The sequence below is a fragment of the Trachypithecus francoisi genome, unplaced genomic scaffold (assembly GCF_009764315.1).
Source record: "Trachypithecus francoisi isolate TF-2019V2 unplaced genomic scaffold, Tfra_2.0 Lachesis_group8, whole genome shotgun sequence".
NCBI lineage: Eukaryota > Metazoa > Chordata > Mammalia > Primates > Cercopithecidae > Trachypithecus > Trachypithecus francoisi.
The window spans coordinates 59,124,169-59,141,305 of NW_022681473.1; the positions used below are offsets into that span (position 1 = coordinate 59,124,169).

Here is a 17,137-nt window from a genome sequence, read left to right on the forward strand (position 1 = left end):
TTGAGAGGCCAAGGCGGGCAGATCATGAGGTCAGGAGATCAAGGCTACCCTGGCTAACACGGTGAAACCCCGTCTCTACAAAAAAAATTAGCCGGGCGTGGTGGTGGGCACCTGTAGTCCCAGCTACTCAGGAGGCTGAGGCAGGAGAATGGCGTGAATCTGGGAGGCAGAGCTTGAAGTAAGCCAAGATCGCACCACTGCACTATAGCCTGGGCAACAGAGTGAGACCCCGTCTCAAAAAAAAAAAAAGAAAGAAAGGCAGCTGGAAATCAAAATCATTGATGGAAATGTAAACTGGTACAACCACTCTGGAAAACTGTTTGGCAGTGTAAAACATACATATATTCTATTCTAGCAATTCCACTCCTGGAATATATATCCGCAAAAAATAAATGCTTATGTTCACCAAAAGACATGCATGTACAAGAATGTTCATAGCAGTATTATTCATAATAGCAAAAAACTGGAACCAACCCAAATGTCCACAATAGGAGAATGAATATATAAATTGTGGTCATTCATACAGTGAAATACTACCTAGCTATACAAAAAGAGTGAACCACTGATACCTACAACGTTATGGATAAATCTCACAAACATAATGTTGACTGAAAAAAGTCAGGCAAAAAGGAGCACACACTGTCCAATTCTAGTTATATGAAATTCAAAATGAGACAAAATTAACCTGTGGTGACACAGGTCAGAGTACTGGTTACCTCTGTGGGGGTATCAGTGAAAAAGGCACCAGAGAGCTTGCTGGGGTGCTGGAAATGTTCTCTATCATGATCCGGGTATACAAATATATAGCAATACAAATACAAATGCAAAAAATTCAACTGTACAGTTAAAATTTGTCTACTGTATATGAATTATACCTTCATATAAAAAATTGACTACTGGATTTCAAAAATTTATAACTATTTTTGTAGCATTAAAGGTAGGATTGAGGAACTGAGAGGTAGAGAAAGGCTGTGGAGCAGCTCACCCCCCATCTCCTGCCTCATTCAGCTTGGTAGAACGGCAGGTCCAGCATTTATTACCTGGAGGCTAAAGGCTGTTGTCTCCTTTTCACTCCTGCACCTTGGCTTTAGGATCCTGACATTGCTGATGCCTTTAGCCCCTTTCCTCTAAACCTCCTGAAGACAGACTATGAATTTCCTTTTTAGCCACACTTCTAAAACATCCAAAGAAGATATCACTGAAGAGTCCAATCAATACAAACTTGTAAAATATGCAGAGGTTCTGTTAAATCCAAGGTTTTAAACTCTGTGGAGCTGTTATTGAACGTCTTTGTGAAACAAAGATGAATGAAACAAAGATCTCTACCCTTGTGGAGGTTACAATCTATCATGAGACATTAGTAAAAATAGTAAGCAAATTATATAGTATTTTTAAAGGTGAGAAGGAAGACAGAAAAAGGAAAACAGAGTAGGATAAGGAGGATAGGTAATTCTTAGAAGGGGAAGGAATTTGACTATTCAAAATTTTGTGAAAATGTTTTATTATAGGTATTTTTAAATATTTAAGATTTCATCCAAGAGCAATGAACAGAAGTTATTGCTTCCTCCTAGGAATAGAAATTCCTTGCAGTTGGCCGGGTGCAGTGGCTCACACCTGTAATCCCAGCACTTTGGGAGGCCGAGGCGGGCAGATCACAAGGTCAGGAGATGGAGACCATCCTGGCTAACATGGTGAAACCCCGTCTCTACTAAAAATACAAAAAAATTAGCCGGGCGTGGTGGCGGGCGCCTGTAGTCCCAGCTACTTGGGAGGCTGAGGCAGGCAAGACTCCATCTCAAACAAAAAAAAAAAAAAAAGGAGGAAATTCCTTGCAGTTGAGGCCGTTTTTGGACTTCAGAGTTCTGTCCTTTGTGATTAACCTCCTCTGATGCAGTTCAAAGCAACAGGTAGAACCCAAAACCTGGCTCAAGCCAGGCAAGGTATACCTCCTTCACATTAATTAGTTATTTTCACAAAATCTGGGTGGGCCTCCTCTCTCAGAACTGGACTGTCTATACATGGTAATTAGCCATAGTCCTGTGTGAATATCCAGCCCCACCTGACAACAAACCATGATAACAGGCCATGGGCAACAGGCAAGTATACAGGAGGGCCTCCCAGAATTCTAGGCAGGGGGTGTGCATTGCAGATGCAACATACGCATAATTAGGAAGGATTCCATCACTGCATCCTTCCACTAACCACAGTGGCCTTCCAAAGGTTCAAGATAGGTTCAAAGATAAGCTCAGCAGCATAAAAGACAGGATTCCTGTTCTCAAATTCCCTAATTCCCAAAGGTCGGCATAAACAACAGACAAAATAAACATTGATATATTCCTTCTCCTCCCTGCTCCTAGATCAAGATCAACCCGTAGGGAAAGGCTGAGTCTAAGCCTCTGCACACCTGTTATTGATTCATCCATCCGAGAGTAGAAACTGCTGTTGCTGGGCAGGAAAATGGCTCTGATTCAACTGCAGAGTCCAGGTCTCACAGTGGATTCCAGGAGAAACTTAATGAAAGGAGGCTGAAACTCTGGGGAGCTCAACTTGGAGAAAAGGTCTACAATAAACTAGAGCCTCTTACCAGTCGAAGAATGGATGTGCAGAGGTTCAGGCAATGATGGAGCAGTCGTAGAGCCTTATGCTTCTCCTTGGCTAGAGCTTTCTGCAGGTCCAGCAGCTCATAGCACCGATCCAGTTCCTGGGGTAGCCAGGATACAGAGTGTAGCTCCTGTAGAAGCCTAGAATCAAGGACTAAGCTGGTCAGAGCTGGCATCCCAATCCTTCCTTGGATACCTTTGACCTCTTCTCAGCCTAACTTACCTCAGAGTGCACAAATAGTTATAGAGCTTGTAACATTACCAACAGTGACCAATAGTGACAGCTCCCTCTTGAGAGTTCTCTGAAAGAGTATAAGCCCAGAAAGCTGCTTTCTCAGCTATACAAGCTGAGAAAAGGCTTGGGGTATGTGCAAGTGCTTATACCTAGTGATCTCTCTGCTAGAAGAGAGGGTCAAATAGGTACCAAGATCTGACTTAGAAGAGCATGAGTCTCTTCTAAGAGCCGAGCCTTCTTCCTTGGAATAGAGAAAACTAAGGGTCCTAAAAGTCTAGGTGGACAGGTAAATTTTAGGATCAAATGTGATGAAACTGGAAGTTCTCTATGGGCTGTCCATCCCTGAGGAAGCCCAATCCTGTTATCCACACCTCCCAAGCCCCAGAGAACTCCACATCTGTAAACATCCTTGAAAAAGATAAAAGACTCCTAACAATCAGACAGGATGGTCACAATGGGCATCACTTATTCAGTGTCAACTGAGAGATACTGAATGTGGCACTTCGTATTCACAGTCTTGTTTAATTCTCATTACAGAATTAAATGTAGAAATCTTTATCTGAGTTTTAAGATCAGGAAACTGAGGTTCAAATACTAAAGTCCCTTGCTAGTACTCAAGGTCTAAATAAGATCTGTCCAGCCTCCCAAGCCCTTATGCTCTTAATTACACTATGATGATTAGGCTAGACTGGAGGATGAAACCCCCTAGAGCAGAAGTTGCAAACTGGGTTAAATTCAGTGGAAAAGTTTTTCAAAATGAGTCACTAAGAGTTGGCTAGCATACAGTGTTTTAATAAAAATTTGAAGGCCTGGTGTGGTGGCTCATGCCTGTAATCCCAGCACTTTGGGAGGCTGAGGCAGGTGGATCACCTGAGGTCAGGAGTTTAAGACCAGTCTGGCCAACGTGGCAAAACCCTGCCTCTATTAAAAATAAAAAAAATTAGCCAGGCATGGTGGTGCATGCCTGTAATCCCAGCTACTTGGGAGGCTGAGGCAGGAGAATTGCCGGAACCCAGGAGACAGAGGTTGCAGTGAGCCAAAATCACGCCATTGCACTCCAGCCTGGGTGACAAGAGCGAAACTCTGTTAAAAAAAAAAAAATTGAGTTAAAATTGGGTTGAAATTTGAGTTAAAAGTGAGAAATTTCACAACAAAATGTGGACTTCTAGGAAATCCTGAAATGTAAGGTGGCTGATCACACTGGACCTATATTCCCAAATGGCAACAATTAGTTGGAACTGAGTAGTGACTATCCTCTTTAGATGCAGTCTCCAGATTGCACTTCCCATGCTCCCTAATGTCTTCCACCTAAACCACTGCATTCCTTCAATACTTCCTGCTTAGGCCCTTTAGGCATCTGAATTTGCAACTCTTATCACAGAATATACCTAAGAGTAGCTGAGGAGTCGTGTAGGGAAAGCAAGGAAATACTGAAAATAGGAATAACCAACCTTTTCCAAAAGAAAAAAGTATCCAAGTAATATCTTGGAAAGAACAGAGAGTTTGGATTCAAACAACTGAATTAGACCCCCAGATCTGACATTACACATAATTACGTGAGAGCAAGTGGTTTAAGATATATAATTACCTGGAGAATATTGCATATATTCTCCATAGAGAATATATTCTATTCATGAAATAGAATATAATCTTTTCAGAATATATATTCAGAATATATATTCAAACAAAAAACTGGTTATTTAACAGTATGTAAGGTATGATCACATTTTGTATATGTGATAGAAAAAAGACTAGAAAGATATGCAACAAAATGTTCATAGTGGCTGGAAGGATTAAAGGTTTTTTTCTTTGTGCTTTTTTGTATCTGTCAGATTTTCTACAACAAACATACTATTACCTTTAGTAAAACTAATTTTTAAAAACTCAATGAAGTTGTGTTTTTAATACCTCACCTACTAATATGGAGTAGCCCAGCTCCAAAGTGGGGCACAGCCAAGAGCAGATGATTCTCTAGGAAATTCCGGAGTCGATGCAGCCCCTGCAATCTCACATTCTTCTTCCAACTAGAAATTAGAGGTCAGTGATAATATACTGTTGCTGTCATCCATTTCCTACCAAATCACATATCTGTCATTACCTACCAGGTAAAGGACTTGCGTAAGAGGTAATACTTAAAGAATGGAATGAACTGGAGCTGCTGCCAGAGAACACAGTGATGGTGCCAGGTACCCAGTGTCATCGTCTCGCTACCTTCCACAGGATGTACGTGCAAGATCCCAAAGGGAGAGAAGATGTAGTGCTCGGGATTCACCTTGTCGGGTGGCACCACCATCAGGCTGTAAGGCCTTTAAAAAAGAAAAGAGCTCTGATCAGTGAAGGCCCTGGGAACTTGGTCAGACTTTAAGAGACTGAAGGAGGATAGAGGAGATGAAAAAGGGAAACAGGAAGGCAGGCAGAAGAAAGGAGAAAAAGGGGGAAAGAGAACAGAATGATTTTTAAACTAGAAAGATGAAACAAATATTATTAAGAAACCGAAGCCAAAGGTAGATGGGAAGAAAGAAAAAGGCAGCTCGCCAGTTCCAAGAAATGAATATCTTCACACACAGATATCTTACATCCCATCAAAACTAAGACACTGTCCACCATAAGCTGCAGCATTATCTTATGAAATGCTAAGATAAAAATGCTTCTAATAAGATATTCCATCAATTTGTAAGATGCATCACAATTTTAGAGATGATAAATGTGAAAAATTCTCATTTCTAGAAATGACAAAATACATACATACTTGGGTATGCATGCAGAGATAATCAGAATGTTATTTGGTGGAGTAACCAAGATTGGAGAAAAGCAGAGGAAGACTAGAAAATTAGAAACAGGCAAATAAAGAGGAAAATTGCAACCTAGTTAACTAGACAAGTACCTTCAGCGCCATCTTAAAAATCTTAGTTGGTCTTGGGTTCTCTTACTTCAGCAAAATGCACCTATATCCCACATTAAATGCAATATATACGTAGTGATATAATAGGTGTATCTAGTTACAGTAGGCCAGTTAGCATAATGCTATGTTTAGATACATTTAATAAAGCATTTATTTTTATTTTTCTGTTTTCTTTATATAACTCAGAGCCAGCAATATTTTTAAGTATTACATATATTTTTAGCACTTTAAAAGCTGTATCATAGGTCCTATAATACCTAAGAGATAAAATAGCCCTCCTCTATCTCTTATCTCTCTCAGCTTTCTAGAAAACATTGTTAAGCAAGTGACTTAAGAACATTTAGATAGATACCAGAATGGACGCACTAAGTCAAGTCATATTAAAACCTTGCTTTGTTTTTGACAAAGTTACTAAAGTGTCTCAAGTATAGTACTAATATCCCCAAATTACAGATAGGAAAACTGAAACAAAGAGAAGTTAAAGCTTTGCCCAAGACGGTTAAGGGAACAATACAGGATTTAAAACCAAAGTTACCTGATTCATGCCCCTCCTTTAATCAGTGGGCCATTTAGCTTCCCACAGTGAGACTGCCTATGTTAACTGAGCCCTGGCTCTTCCCAAGAGGTATTTCCTTTTCCTATGACCTACTTAATGGAGGCTGCTGTTTCTGTGTAGGGCCAGGAGTTACAGAGTACCCTTCTCATTCACAATGGCCACTACTCCTTTGGAGGAAATTCACTCATTCTACAAATGTTTAATAAGGTAAGCAGTGTGTAAGCCACTGAGGATACAGCAGTGTTCAAGAAAAATTCACTCCCTGCCTTTATGGAACTTAGTTAAACCATTTATCAAGTTGTACCTCTGTTCAAGTGTTGTGGTCAGCGATGGGGACATAAAGATGACTTCTATATAGTCCTTGTCCTCGAAGGGCTCAGAATCAACTGGAGTATGACAAGATACTAGAGAGCAGATGGGGGAAGTCAATATCTTCCTGAGTCCCAGACCCAAACATTCAGTTGTTTTCACAACATCTCAACCGTCTTGCTTGCATCTGAAACTCAGCAAGTTCTGTACTAAACTCAGTATCTACTCCCACCAAATCTTTCCCTAATCTGGGCAATTAGTTCACTCATTCATCCAACAAATATTACTGAGTATCTACTCTATGCCAGATTGTTCTAAGCCCTGAGGATACATCATTAAACACAACAAACCCAAACCCCTCCCCGATGGAGCTCTCATTCTACTAGAGAAGATGATAAACATCATTAACAACAGGGAGGGGGGAAAAGAGCAGGCAAAGGGAGATTGGCAGTGCCAGGGGAGAAGTGCAATTTTAAATGGGGTGGTAAGGGTGGGGAAGTGACAGCTGAGCAAAGACTCAAGGAATAAAGGAGGTGAAGGAATAAATTCCTAAATGTAAATCAAACACTGGAGAAAATGCAATTAAAATGTTGATAAATTCAAACACATTTAAAAAACCTATTACATAGCAAATAAAGAAATAAAATGAAACAAGTGAAAAAGTTCTTTCTATTGATGGTGCACTAGAAATTTGGACCAACATTCCCACTTGAGAACAACTAGAAAAACTAGGCCAACTATCTGGATAACATATGAAACTGGATAATACATGAAATATAATATCTGTATAACACATCAGAGAACCCAAAAATGTAATCCCCCAGGCTTCGGGTCGAGACCCCAAATGGCTACAACACACGAGTAAAGTGGAACCAGAAATATACCTCCTCCTTGGTATGGGACCTGAACTGCAACTTTTGCTCATTTAGTTCCCTGAGTCTGTTGAAAGCTTGGCTCCTCTTTTCAGTATCTCAGGAAGGTATAGCAAAATTGACATTTAACTACCTTTATATTGAGAGGAATTGAGAGGTGCCTCTGTCTGGGGAAAAGCAGCACCAAATACTGAACTCATTGCAACGGGTTTCCTTCTTTGGCAGATCCTGGCCCTGTAATCATCCATTGCCTTTTTAGTTCTCTTGTCAATAGTTTCTTGTCTCTTTATGTGCCTCATTGTCTTTGATCGTGATGCTTCTCTGATTATAAAAGATGCTAATAGTTTAAAGCCCTATGCTTGTCATTTGCTTTCTGTAAGCTCTCCACTATGGTTTATAGGCATTCCATCCCACATTGTCACCATTACTATCATTACAGCCATGACAGTCAAGTGTAGCAGCTACTAGGTGTCAGTATCACATTCAACCACAAGTGATAATTTAATTAATTGTGATGCCACTATGTGTCATGGATTACTAGTATCCTATTTCCCATTAGCAAGGAATTTAATACTGTTTTAGGCCAAGGATATTACCAAATCAAAGAAGATCCTATATTAGAGGCTAGTTTCCTGGGGCCACTCATAATACCAGATACCGTGTTAGACAGGGTCCAGGCAGTAAAATAGAAACCATACTAGGCATTTCAACAAAGTGAATTTAATAAAGAGAATATGTTTTTGAAAAGATGTCGAGGCCAGGCACGGTGGGTCACGCCTGTAATCCTAGTACTTTGGGAGGCCAAGGTGGGTGGATCACTTGAAGCCAGGAGTTTGAGACCAGCTTGGCCAATATGGTGAAACCCTGACTCTACTAAAAATACACAAATTAGCCAGGCATATTAGCAGGTGCCTGTAATCCCAGCTACTTGGGAGGCTGTGGCAGGAGAATCACTTGAACCTGTGAGGAGGAGCTTAAAGTGAGCCAAGATCGCCATGGCACTCCAGCCTAGGCGACAGAGCGAGACTCCATTTAAAAAAAAAAAAAGCTCCAGAACTAGAGGAACAAATGAAAGAGGTTCGGGTTATTAGAAGCTGAGATTGGAGGAGGGGCCTTGCAGAGTTGAGACTCAAAACTCTGAATGGGGCTGGGTGCAATGGCTCATGCCTGTAATTCCAGCACTTTGGGAGACTGAGAAGGGAGGATAGCTTGAACCCAGGAGTTCGAGACCAGCCTGAGCAACAAAGTGAGATCCCATATCTACAAAAAATTTAAAAATTAGCCAGGCACGGTGGTGGGCACCTGTGGGCCCAGTCACATGGGAGGCTGAGGTGGGAGGATCACTTGAGCCCAGAAGGTAGAGGCTGCAGCAAGCTGTGTTCCTGCCACTGCACTCCAGCAGGGGCAACAGAGCAAGACTGTCTAAAAAAAGAAAACAACAACAAAAAGAACTCTGAAGGAAAGGGGCTACCAACTGGTGTTGGTACCTCTCAGCGTTATGAAAAGGCTGATTCAGACAGTGCTGGCTGGGCCAGGCACGGTGGCTCACACCTGTAATCCCAGCACTTTGAGAGGCTGAGGCGGGTGGCTCACTTGAGGTGAGGAGTTCAAGATCAGCCTGACCAACACGATGAAACCCTGTATCTACTAAAAATACAAAATTAGCCAGGTGTGGTGGCACATGCCTGTCATCCCAGCTACTTCAGAGGCCGAGGCAGGAGAATCGCTTGAACCAGGGAGGTAGAGGTTGCTGTAAGCCAAGATCGTGCCATTGCACTCCAGCCTGGGCAACAAGAGTAAACTCTGTCTCAAAAAAGAAAAAAGAAAGTGCTGATGCCAGGGTGAAAGACCATTGCTGAGGCGATGATGGCAGAAAAAGCAAGCAAACGAAGCAGCAAGTCCCTTCCCCTCTTATCTTGCTGTCCAGTCTCCTAGCACTCTCCATTAATCAAACCTAATAGGAGGCCAGCTGAAAAAAGAGAAAAAGTTTGCAGAATCTCAGCCCTGGTATCACAAAGCAGAGAGGGAGGAGGAGAATTAGAATCAACAGACAATCAATTAATAACTGGCAGATGCTCTCAGTGAACATTTATTAAATGAATTGATCAGTAAATGAATAAATGATATTGATCATTAGTGCTACCTAAGTTCAAGAGATCAGTGTGTACAGGAAATAAGGTTCTTTGGGAGACTGTATTAGATACTGCTTAAGAGCATAAACTTTTGGATTAAGATAGTCCTAGGTTTAAATCCTAGTTACACCACTTATTATGTAGCTTTGGATAAATTACTCAACCTCTCTTATGTATCAGTCCACTCATCTCATATACTGAAATAATAATAGCACCTACCTGGTAGATGAGGATTAGGTAACCCATGTCATGAGTTTATTAGCACAGTGCCTAATATATTGAAGAGCCTGGTTAAAGGCAATTACTACAATTATTTCTGGGAGCAGATGGACTTGAATAGGGCTTTTAAAAATAGGTGAGATTTGAGCTGGGCATGGTGGCTCATGCCGGTAATTCTGGCAATTTGGGAGGCTGAGGCTTGAACCCAGGAGTTTGAGACCAGCCTGGCAACATAGTGAGACCTCATTCTACAAAAAATAAATTTTAGAAAACTGGCCGAGTGTGGTGACTCATGCCTATAATCCCAGCTACTCAGGAGGCTGAGTGAAAGGATTGCTTGAGCCAGAGAGATTGAGACTGCAGTGAGCCATGATTGTGCCACTGCACTCCAGCCTGGGTGATAGAGTGAGCCCTTGCTTCAAAATAATAAGAAGAAGAATAAATTTTTAAAAGTAGGTGTGATTTGGATCTAATGAGAGGAAGTGAATAAATGCCTCTTGAGTCATGGGGAAGGAGAAGACCTGTTTTTACAGCCACATAGATAAACCAGAACCAGGAGGTAGAAGTTAAAAGAACGCAGACTTTGATTCAGTCTAAGGAACAAGATGCCTGGAAAAAAATTTTCCTGACACTGCAAAGATTTAAACAAACACATGATTTTTCCATTGGAGGTGGAAGAGATCACCATAAAATTTACTTCTGAGGCTATGAACAAATGTTTCTATCATTCTAGGATAGAATAAAGAAGAGCAAAATGTGAGAAAAGGATGTGTAAGACAAAAGACTGCAAAAACAAAGGGGAGTGAAGGGGAGGTAGAGAGTGGAAAGGAGGAGGAGGCTGAGGAGAAGGGAAGAGAGAGGGACACTGGAGTCAGAGGAGGAGTATGTGGAGAAAGGACAGGGAGAGGGGTGCACATGCGGAGAAAGAAGAGGCGGAAGATAGCACAGAAGGAAACCAGGCAGTGAGAGGAGAAGGGGCCTGGACATAGGTTCTCACCTAAAGTACCGGCTGGGAGCCACATTGAGATAGAGGAAGTGGATCTTCTTCAGGTATCTCTCTGTCTTCAGAGTAGTCATCACCTGGCTACCCAGGAAGGAAGTCTCAGGTGAGAAGCCAGTGCTGCTCTTTTGGAGGGTCTTTTCCCTGGGAACTTCATAGTCAAGCTGAGACCTGTATGACAAAAAGTCAGGAGAGAAAAGGCAGAGCAAAAAGGTCAAGTACCTTAGAGGGAGGCCTTGCCACTGTTGACTAGTGAAAGGAGGAGCTAGATCAGGTGCCTGAGGAGACCTGACATGGCATTGTCAGAGCCTGACTACCATCTATATTCAAAGATACCACATACTGGGCAAATATAGTGCATTACGCAACACAGTTAGGCAACAATATTGGCACAAAAGTGTGTGTGAGCAACCTCTCCCTTTCTGATAAACAAATAATCATTCTGGATTGATTGTAATTACTGTGAAGTCAGTATTACATAACATTGTGTACAAATAATGGGAAGACTTTATTTTCGCAACTCATTGCTATGTAAGCCCACAGTACTGGATTTCCCCTCCCAGCTCAACCTTCTTAGCCTTTCAGATCTAACATTCTATCTTTGATTCCATTATACGTGCTTTCCAACCCTGAATGATCTTCATGCCTGTTACATTTTCTGCTCTTCCCCCACCATTACCCAACCTCTAGCTTCATATTATTTCCTTTCCTGCCAAGATCTAATGCTGGCCCCCTCAAGCCTGCACCAATACGCTCATTCTCTTACTCTTCTGCATTCTGGTCAAGAAAATTGGTATGGAAATTAGTTACCAATAACTCAAAAGCGAATGACTAATAATTTTTAGTCGGGGTGACCTGAGAGCGCACACAAAAAAACTCGGGAATGATTTAACTTAGACTTAGCCAGTCAGAATATACCAGTATCATTAACTGACCCAAACTTAGATCAACACAAATTTCCCCAGGGATAACAGTGCAATCCTATTCTAGAATTCATATCAACAATATGGTTTATAACCTTTACAAATATGTCCTTGATTAACTGTTGTGTTAGATCAGGACATCTTAAATGGTATAATTGCTCTTATAGGTTCATTTTCTCAACAAAGTCCTATATGATATGGTATATTCAGAAGATCACAAAACCAAGGACATTTGCTCCTCTACGGGTTCCTGGTGTCCAATCAGCTGTGGGCTCATTCTGCTCTGATGTCTTCACACAAGTCCTCAGGCAGTTACCTCTTTCAGGCCTCTCAAACTGCTATCCCTAACCCCATGCAAGCCCTGCTGAGCTCCCAGTTCCACCCCATTCTCTGTCTCCTTCCCTGCCTGGAGAAAGCTGAAGTTTTTAGCCATTAGCCAATTCCCTCAACTTCAGTTGCCTTCCCACACACTTACCTGTCCCCCAATTTCAGAGGAAGAGGTATCCTTTCTTCTCTGTAAGATTGATTCCTCCATCAGTGCTCTGGATCCCTAATTCTCTATGACATATTTTTAATCTACTCTTCTTGTTACCTTAGTCTATTTATTCATTTAGTCTATGAATATTTATTGAGCACCTACTTCTCAAGCACTATGTTAAGGGCTATCAACATCTCTCTCTAAAAAAAAAAAAAAAAAAATTCCTACCCAGACACCAAAATTCTTTCAAGCTGCTGCCCTGCTATTTGTCTTTTCCCTTCAAGCTAAGCTTCACAAAAAAATTGTAAAATGCGATTTCCACTTCATCTTCCATTCACTCTTCAATGCACCACAATCTAGCTTCCTCCCCACAAAACTTAACCTCTTCCTTATTACTACAGCCAATGAACACTTTCATTCTTCTTACTTGTCTCATTTAACATGTAATACTACTGACTGCTCCCTCCTCCTTGAAACTCTGTTTCACCTCCTAACCTGCAACAATGTTTTTGTTAATCTAATCTAGAACTGAACATTCCCCACAAGTACTTTCCCCTAACTACACTCCCTCTCTCTCTCTCTCTCTCTCTCTCTCTCCCACTCCCAGAGGAGCAGCCAGGCAAAAGACAGTATTCTTTTGTTTTATAGCACTTATTACAATTTGTAATTATATTTTACTTGTTATCAACTTAACTATCTCTCCCTAACTAAACTGTAATACCTCAAGGGAAGGGATTGAGTCTGTCTCATTCACTTCTGTATCCCTAGAATCTTGCAGTTCCTAATAAATGTAGCTATCCAACACTTATTAAATGAATGAATGCCTGGGAAGCCACTCCTGGAGAACGTAATGCAAATGAAGCCATATTAGCTAGACCTTAGAGGTTTACTGCCAGGTTCAAAGGTAGGACAAAGAACTTGATCCCTTCCCAACATCTCAGCCCAAGCCAATTCAGTTAAGTTCCCCTAGGAAATGAAACTTGTACTCAGGGCACAGGGCAGCTCTTTGAAAAAGGAAAAGATTCCGATAGGCCTACCATAAATTTGTGGCATTGGCCACCTTCCATCAGCACCCCAGGAGCCTACCTATCTATCCAACATTAGGCTTTAATGGAAAGACTTGACCTAGCCATAAACTAACAGCAAAAACTGAGGAAGTCAAGCTTAATTAAAGGTAAAACTAGCCTTCTTCCCAAACAGTAAATGTGCCACAGACAGCTGCAAAGCATTGTCTAGAAAATGAGGTCAGAGGACAAGGAGAATTCCAAGATTAAAGTTAAAGAACTCTCTTGGGCGCAGTGGCTTATGCCTGTAATCCCAGCATTTTGGGAGGCCGAGGTGGCCAGATCACCTGAGACCAGGAGTTGGAAACCTAGCCTGGCCAACATGGCAAAACACTGTCTCTACCCAAAATACAAAAATTACCCGGGCATGGTGGCATGAGCCTGTAATCCCAGCTACTCAGGAGGCTGAGGCAAAAGAATCACTTGAACCTGTGAGGCAGAGGTTGCAGTGAGCCAAGATCAGGCCACTGCACTCTAGCCTGGGTGACAGAGTGAGACTCTGTTTCAAAAAAAAAAAAAAAATCTACAGTTAAAGAACACTGAGAAGAGGTCTCTGTAAGCATTCTGAAATCCTGTAGAGAGCTCTGATAGCCAGATATTTTTAAAAAGAAAAAAACAGGGCTGGGCGCAGTGACTTACGCCTGTAATCCCAGCACTTTGGGAGGCAGAGGTGGGCAGATTATGAGGTCAGGAATTCGAGACCAGCCTGGCCAACATAGTGAAACTCTGTCTCTACTAAAAATACAAAAATTAGCTGAGTATGGCGGCATATGCCTGTAGTCCCAGCTAGTCAGGAGGCTGAGGCAGGAGAATCACTTGAACCCGGGAGGCGGAGGTTGCAGTGAGCCGAGACCACGCCATTGCACACCAGCCTGGGCAACAGAGTGAGATGCCATTGCACACCAGCCTGGGCAACAGAGTGAGACGCCATTGCACACCAGCCTGGGCAACAGAGTGAGACTCCATCTCAAAAAAAAAAAAAAGAAACAAAAGAAAAAAAAAATCACTCAAGGGGCCAGAGTGCCCACATCGGCAGGACAAGAAGACTCTGGAAGTGTCAAAATGAAATTCTATCCAGTAGTGCTGCCAACTCCACTCTGCCTTGGAGCTGTTTTAACCCACATACATGTGGTAAGGACACTCAGACATGCATTCCCTAGGGGTACCTTGAGGGAAAGACCCAGCATCCAGGAATCAAGTCACGGTAGGCCTGGGCAATGTTAAGTGATTATGAATGAATTACAGAAAAAGAATTAAGGAGACTTCTGGCATCATCTAAGAAAGAAGCCTGGAAACTGAAAAGTCAAGCTGTTATTCTAAAGCTTTGGCTGCCTCATAGCTGACTTCTGATTTTCATTAATTTCTGTATTTCTCCATGGGGATTAACACTAACACCACTGGGTTTATTTTGCAGAGAAAAAGGACGAGAAAAGTAGCCTTACACTAGCTTTGTGTGGAGTTGGGCTAATCCCTATGATCAACAGAGAGCTGGATCTAAATTTCCAAGTGGCCCTACAGGCACCCATAAAACAGCTCCTTTTTCTCCTCTGCTCAAAGCCCTAGACTGAGTCCCTCACTTACCTGGTCTCGTTTCTTCCAACAGGCTCCTCCTCTGCATTGTCAGTGTCACTGCTTTCATACTGTACAGGGATGTCCGTTGCCAGTGCCAAGGGAAGGAGACTAAGTCCATCCAGCCACACAGCCTCTTCTAGGGCCACCTGAGCACCAACAATGCCCAGGCAGCGCTGTAGCTCGGGCAGTGTCAATGGTCGCAGCCAGGTGGCCAGCTCCTCCTTTACTTGCTGCCTACTCCACCGGGCCTGCACAAAAGGGCAAGCTGGGCATGGGGGCCTGTGATGGAGCCTCTGCTTCTGGGGACAGCAGTCAGCATGGGAAGCACTGTCTAACAAAGAGCTGTCTGGAGGAAAGGCCTGGTTAATGGCACCTAGCAGGTCCAGATGGAGATGGGTTTGGACCCAGGGTGCCCAGCAGTACAGCTGCTCCAGGAAGGGCAGAAAATCAAGGTGGCCAACTAGCAACTCACGATATGGAGGCAGTAGACCCAGTACTGCATGCAGATAGCGCCAAGCTGCAGGGCTACTGTCCTGCAACACAGCTGAGAACAGAGTTCGGAGCTCAGCTAGCAGGAGTTCCAGCACTGTGGGCTGCTCTGACTCAGTCGCTGGCTTCACGAACTGCCTCTGTTTCTGCTGACAGGCCAAGGGCTCTTCTTTGCTGTCCAAGACACATAAGGAGTGCCAAGACTTAAGGGCATCAGATGATGTCTCATCAGAAGACAAACCTACCCTCTTCTCCTCTGGGACCATGAGGAGCTGGGCATTCAACTGCTGTCGAAGTGACCTTGCCCACAGCTCAGGCTCCAACTGCCAGTTCCAGGATGCCAGATGCCAGGCCTCACCTGCATGGGACAGCCCAGGAGAGGGGCCAGAGAAGGGACCTCAAGTTCTGGGCAGGGGATGGTCAGAGTCAATGGGGTTAGGAAGAAGAAAGGATCTGGGACAAGGAAATAGATGGAGCTACAGAGCAGAGCCAGATCAGCAGAGAGCCTTTCCTGAGACCCTCAGGTCCTCCCTACTGCTTCCCCAAAGACTCTGGTAAGGCGCAGGCCTAAGACAGAGGTGAGAGCCCTCCTGGCAGAAGAGTTCCTTCTTACCTCCCAATACCCTGTCCCCCTCACCTGGCCTAGGGGATTTAGGAGGCAAGGCAAGGGAAGAGAGCCCGATCTTCTGATGAGGTTTCATGGAAGAGTGCCTGTTGGAGCAGTGAATGAACTTAGACTTGAGTTCCAGTCCGAGGCTCACCCTAATCATAGCCACCCATACACGGAGAGACTGGCACACACACGTGCAATCACCTGAAGAGGCAAACTGACACACTGACAGAGTTCACTCTGAACCTCAGTCACAGCAAGAAATCTGCACTGGAGCTGGCGATCGCCTGCAAAACGGGTTAACAGGTCGTCACTCAGAGGCTGCAAAGCCCCAGTCCCATGACATCTTCGCCCACAGGCTAAGGAGATCGTGAAGACAGAAAGTCGAGGAGCAGGCACGGCAAATGACGGTCAGGATGCGGGTAGGGGAAGACGTTAAGAAGGGGCAAAGGAGGGGGGCTGGGAACGCGGGGAAGAGGAGGCGGACTCTGTGGGAGGGGGTCCTGAGCGCAGGGGCGAGAGCGGGTCCTGGGGAACAAAGGGAAACGGATCCCGAGCCGAGGACTCACCCCGCAGCTCCACCCGCACCCAGCAGTTAGAACCGTTACAAGATCCCAGAAGGACTGAGTCTTTGCCAGGAACATCCGGGGGAGCCAGAAAGAGGAGGGGCCAGGGTCCGATATGGGCGGGGCCGAGAGGGGAGAGCCAGAGCCAGGAGGGGCCGAACCAGGCCGAACCTGTGCGCTGAGGCTTGCCTGGGACAGGGATCTGCAGGTGACCAGGCCGGGTCTGAACGTGCAGCACGATTGACTCAGGAGACTAGCAATCCAGAGGGTGTCGTAAGCAGGTGTTTATATCCATACACTGTCTAAACTAGTGCCAGGTCTTTGGTACTTCCCCATCCCCACCCCCAACGTATCCATCTACCCTATCCCACCTCCCCACGAGAAGCCCGAATAAAACAAAATCCTTGATCTCAAGGAGTTCAACATCTATTTGGCACGGGGGGAGGGATTTTTGGGGGGAGAGCTTATGGAGGGGCTTTTTAAAAATTAAGTTGAATGAGGCCGGGCGCGGTGGCTCACACCTGTAATCCCAGCACTTTGGGAGGCCGAGGCGGGTGGATCACGAGGTCAGGAGATCGAGGCCATCTTGGCTAACACGGTGAAACCCCGT

General features: G+C 43.8%; 1 protein-coding gene across 7 annotated transcripts in view; it reads right to left on the minus strand.

Annotated features, from left to right (window-relative positions):
- The window catches only part of DNHD1 (dynein heavy chain domain 1), a 75,267-nt gene extending 58,143 nt beyond the window's left edge, over positions 1 to 17,124 (minus strand). For 4 of the 7 annotated variants that reach the window (XM_033206600.1, XM_033206597.1, XM_033206593.1 and 1 more), the window contains exons 1-6: positions 15,989 to 17,124; positions 14,872 to 15,709; positions 10,823 to 10,996; positions 4,938 to 5,141; positions 4,749 to 4,859; positions 2,585 to 2,741 (exon numbers count right to left, since the gene is read on the minus strand). In XM_033206600.1, coding sequence (XP_033062491.1) covers positions 2,585 to 2,741; positions 4,749 to 4,859; positions 4,938 to 5,141; positions 10,823 to 10,996; positions 14,872 to 15,709; positions 15,989 to 16,121 — 1,617 coding nt within the window. In that variant the 5' untranslated portion in view covers positions 16,122 to 17,124. The remainder of the gene's footprint in view (positions 1 to 2,584; positions 2,742 to 4,748; positions 4,860 to 4,937; positions 5,142 to 10,822; positions 10,997 to 14,871; positions 15,710 to 15,988) is intronic. The other 3 variants (XM_033206596.1, XM_033206594.1, XM_033206595.1) reach the window with 3 other exon arrangements.
- Positions 17,125 to 17,137: the final 13 nt, after the last annotated feature.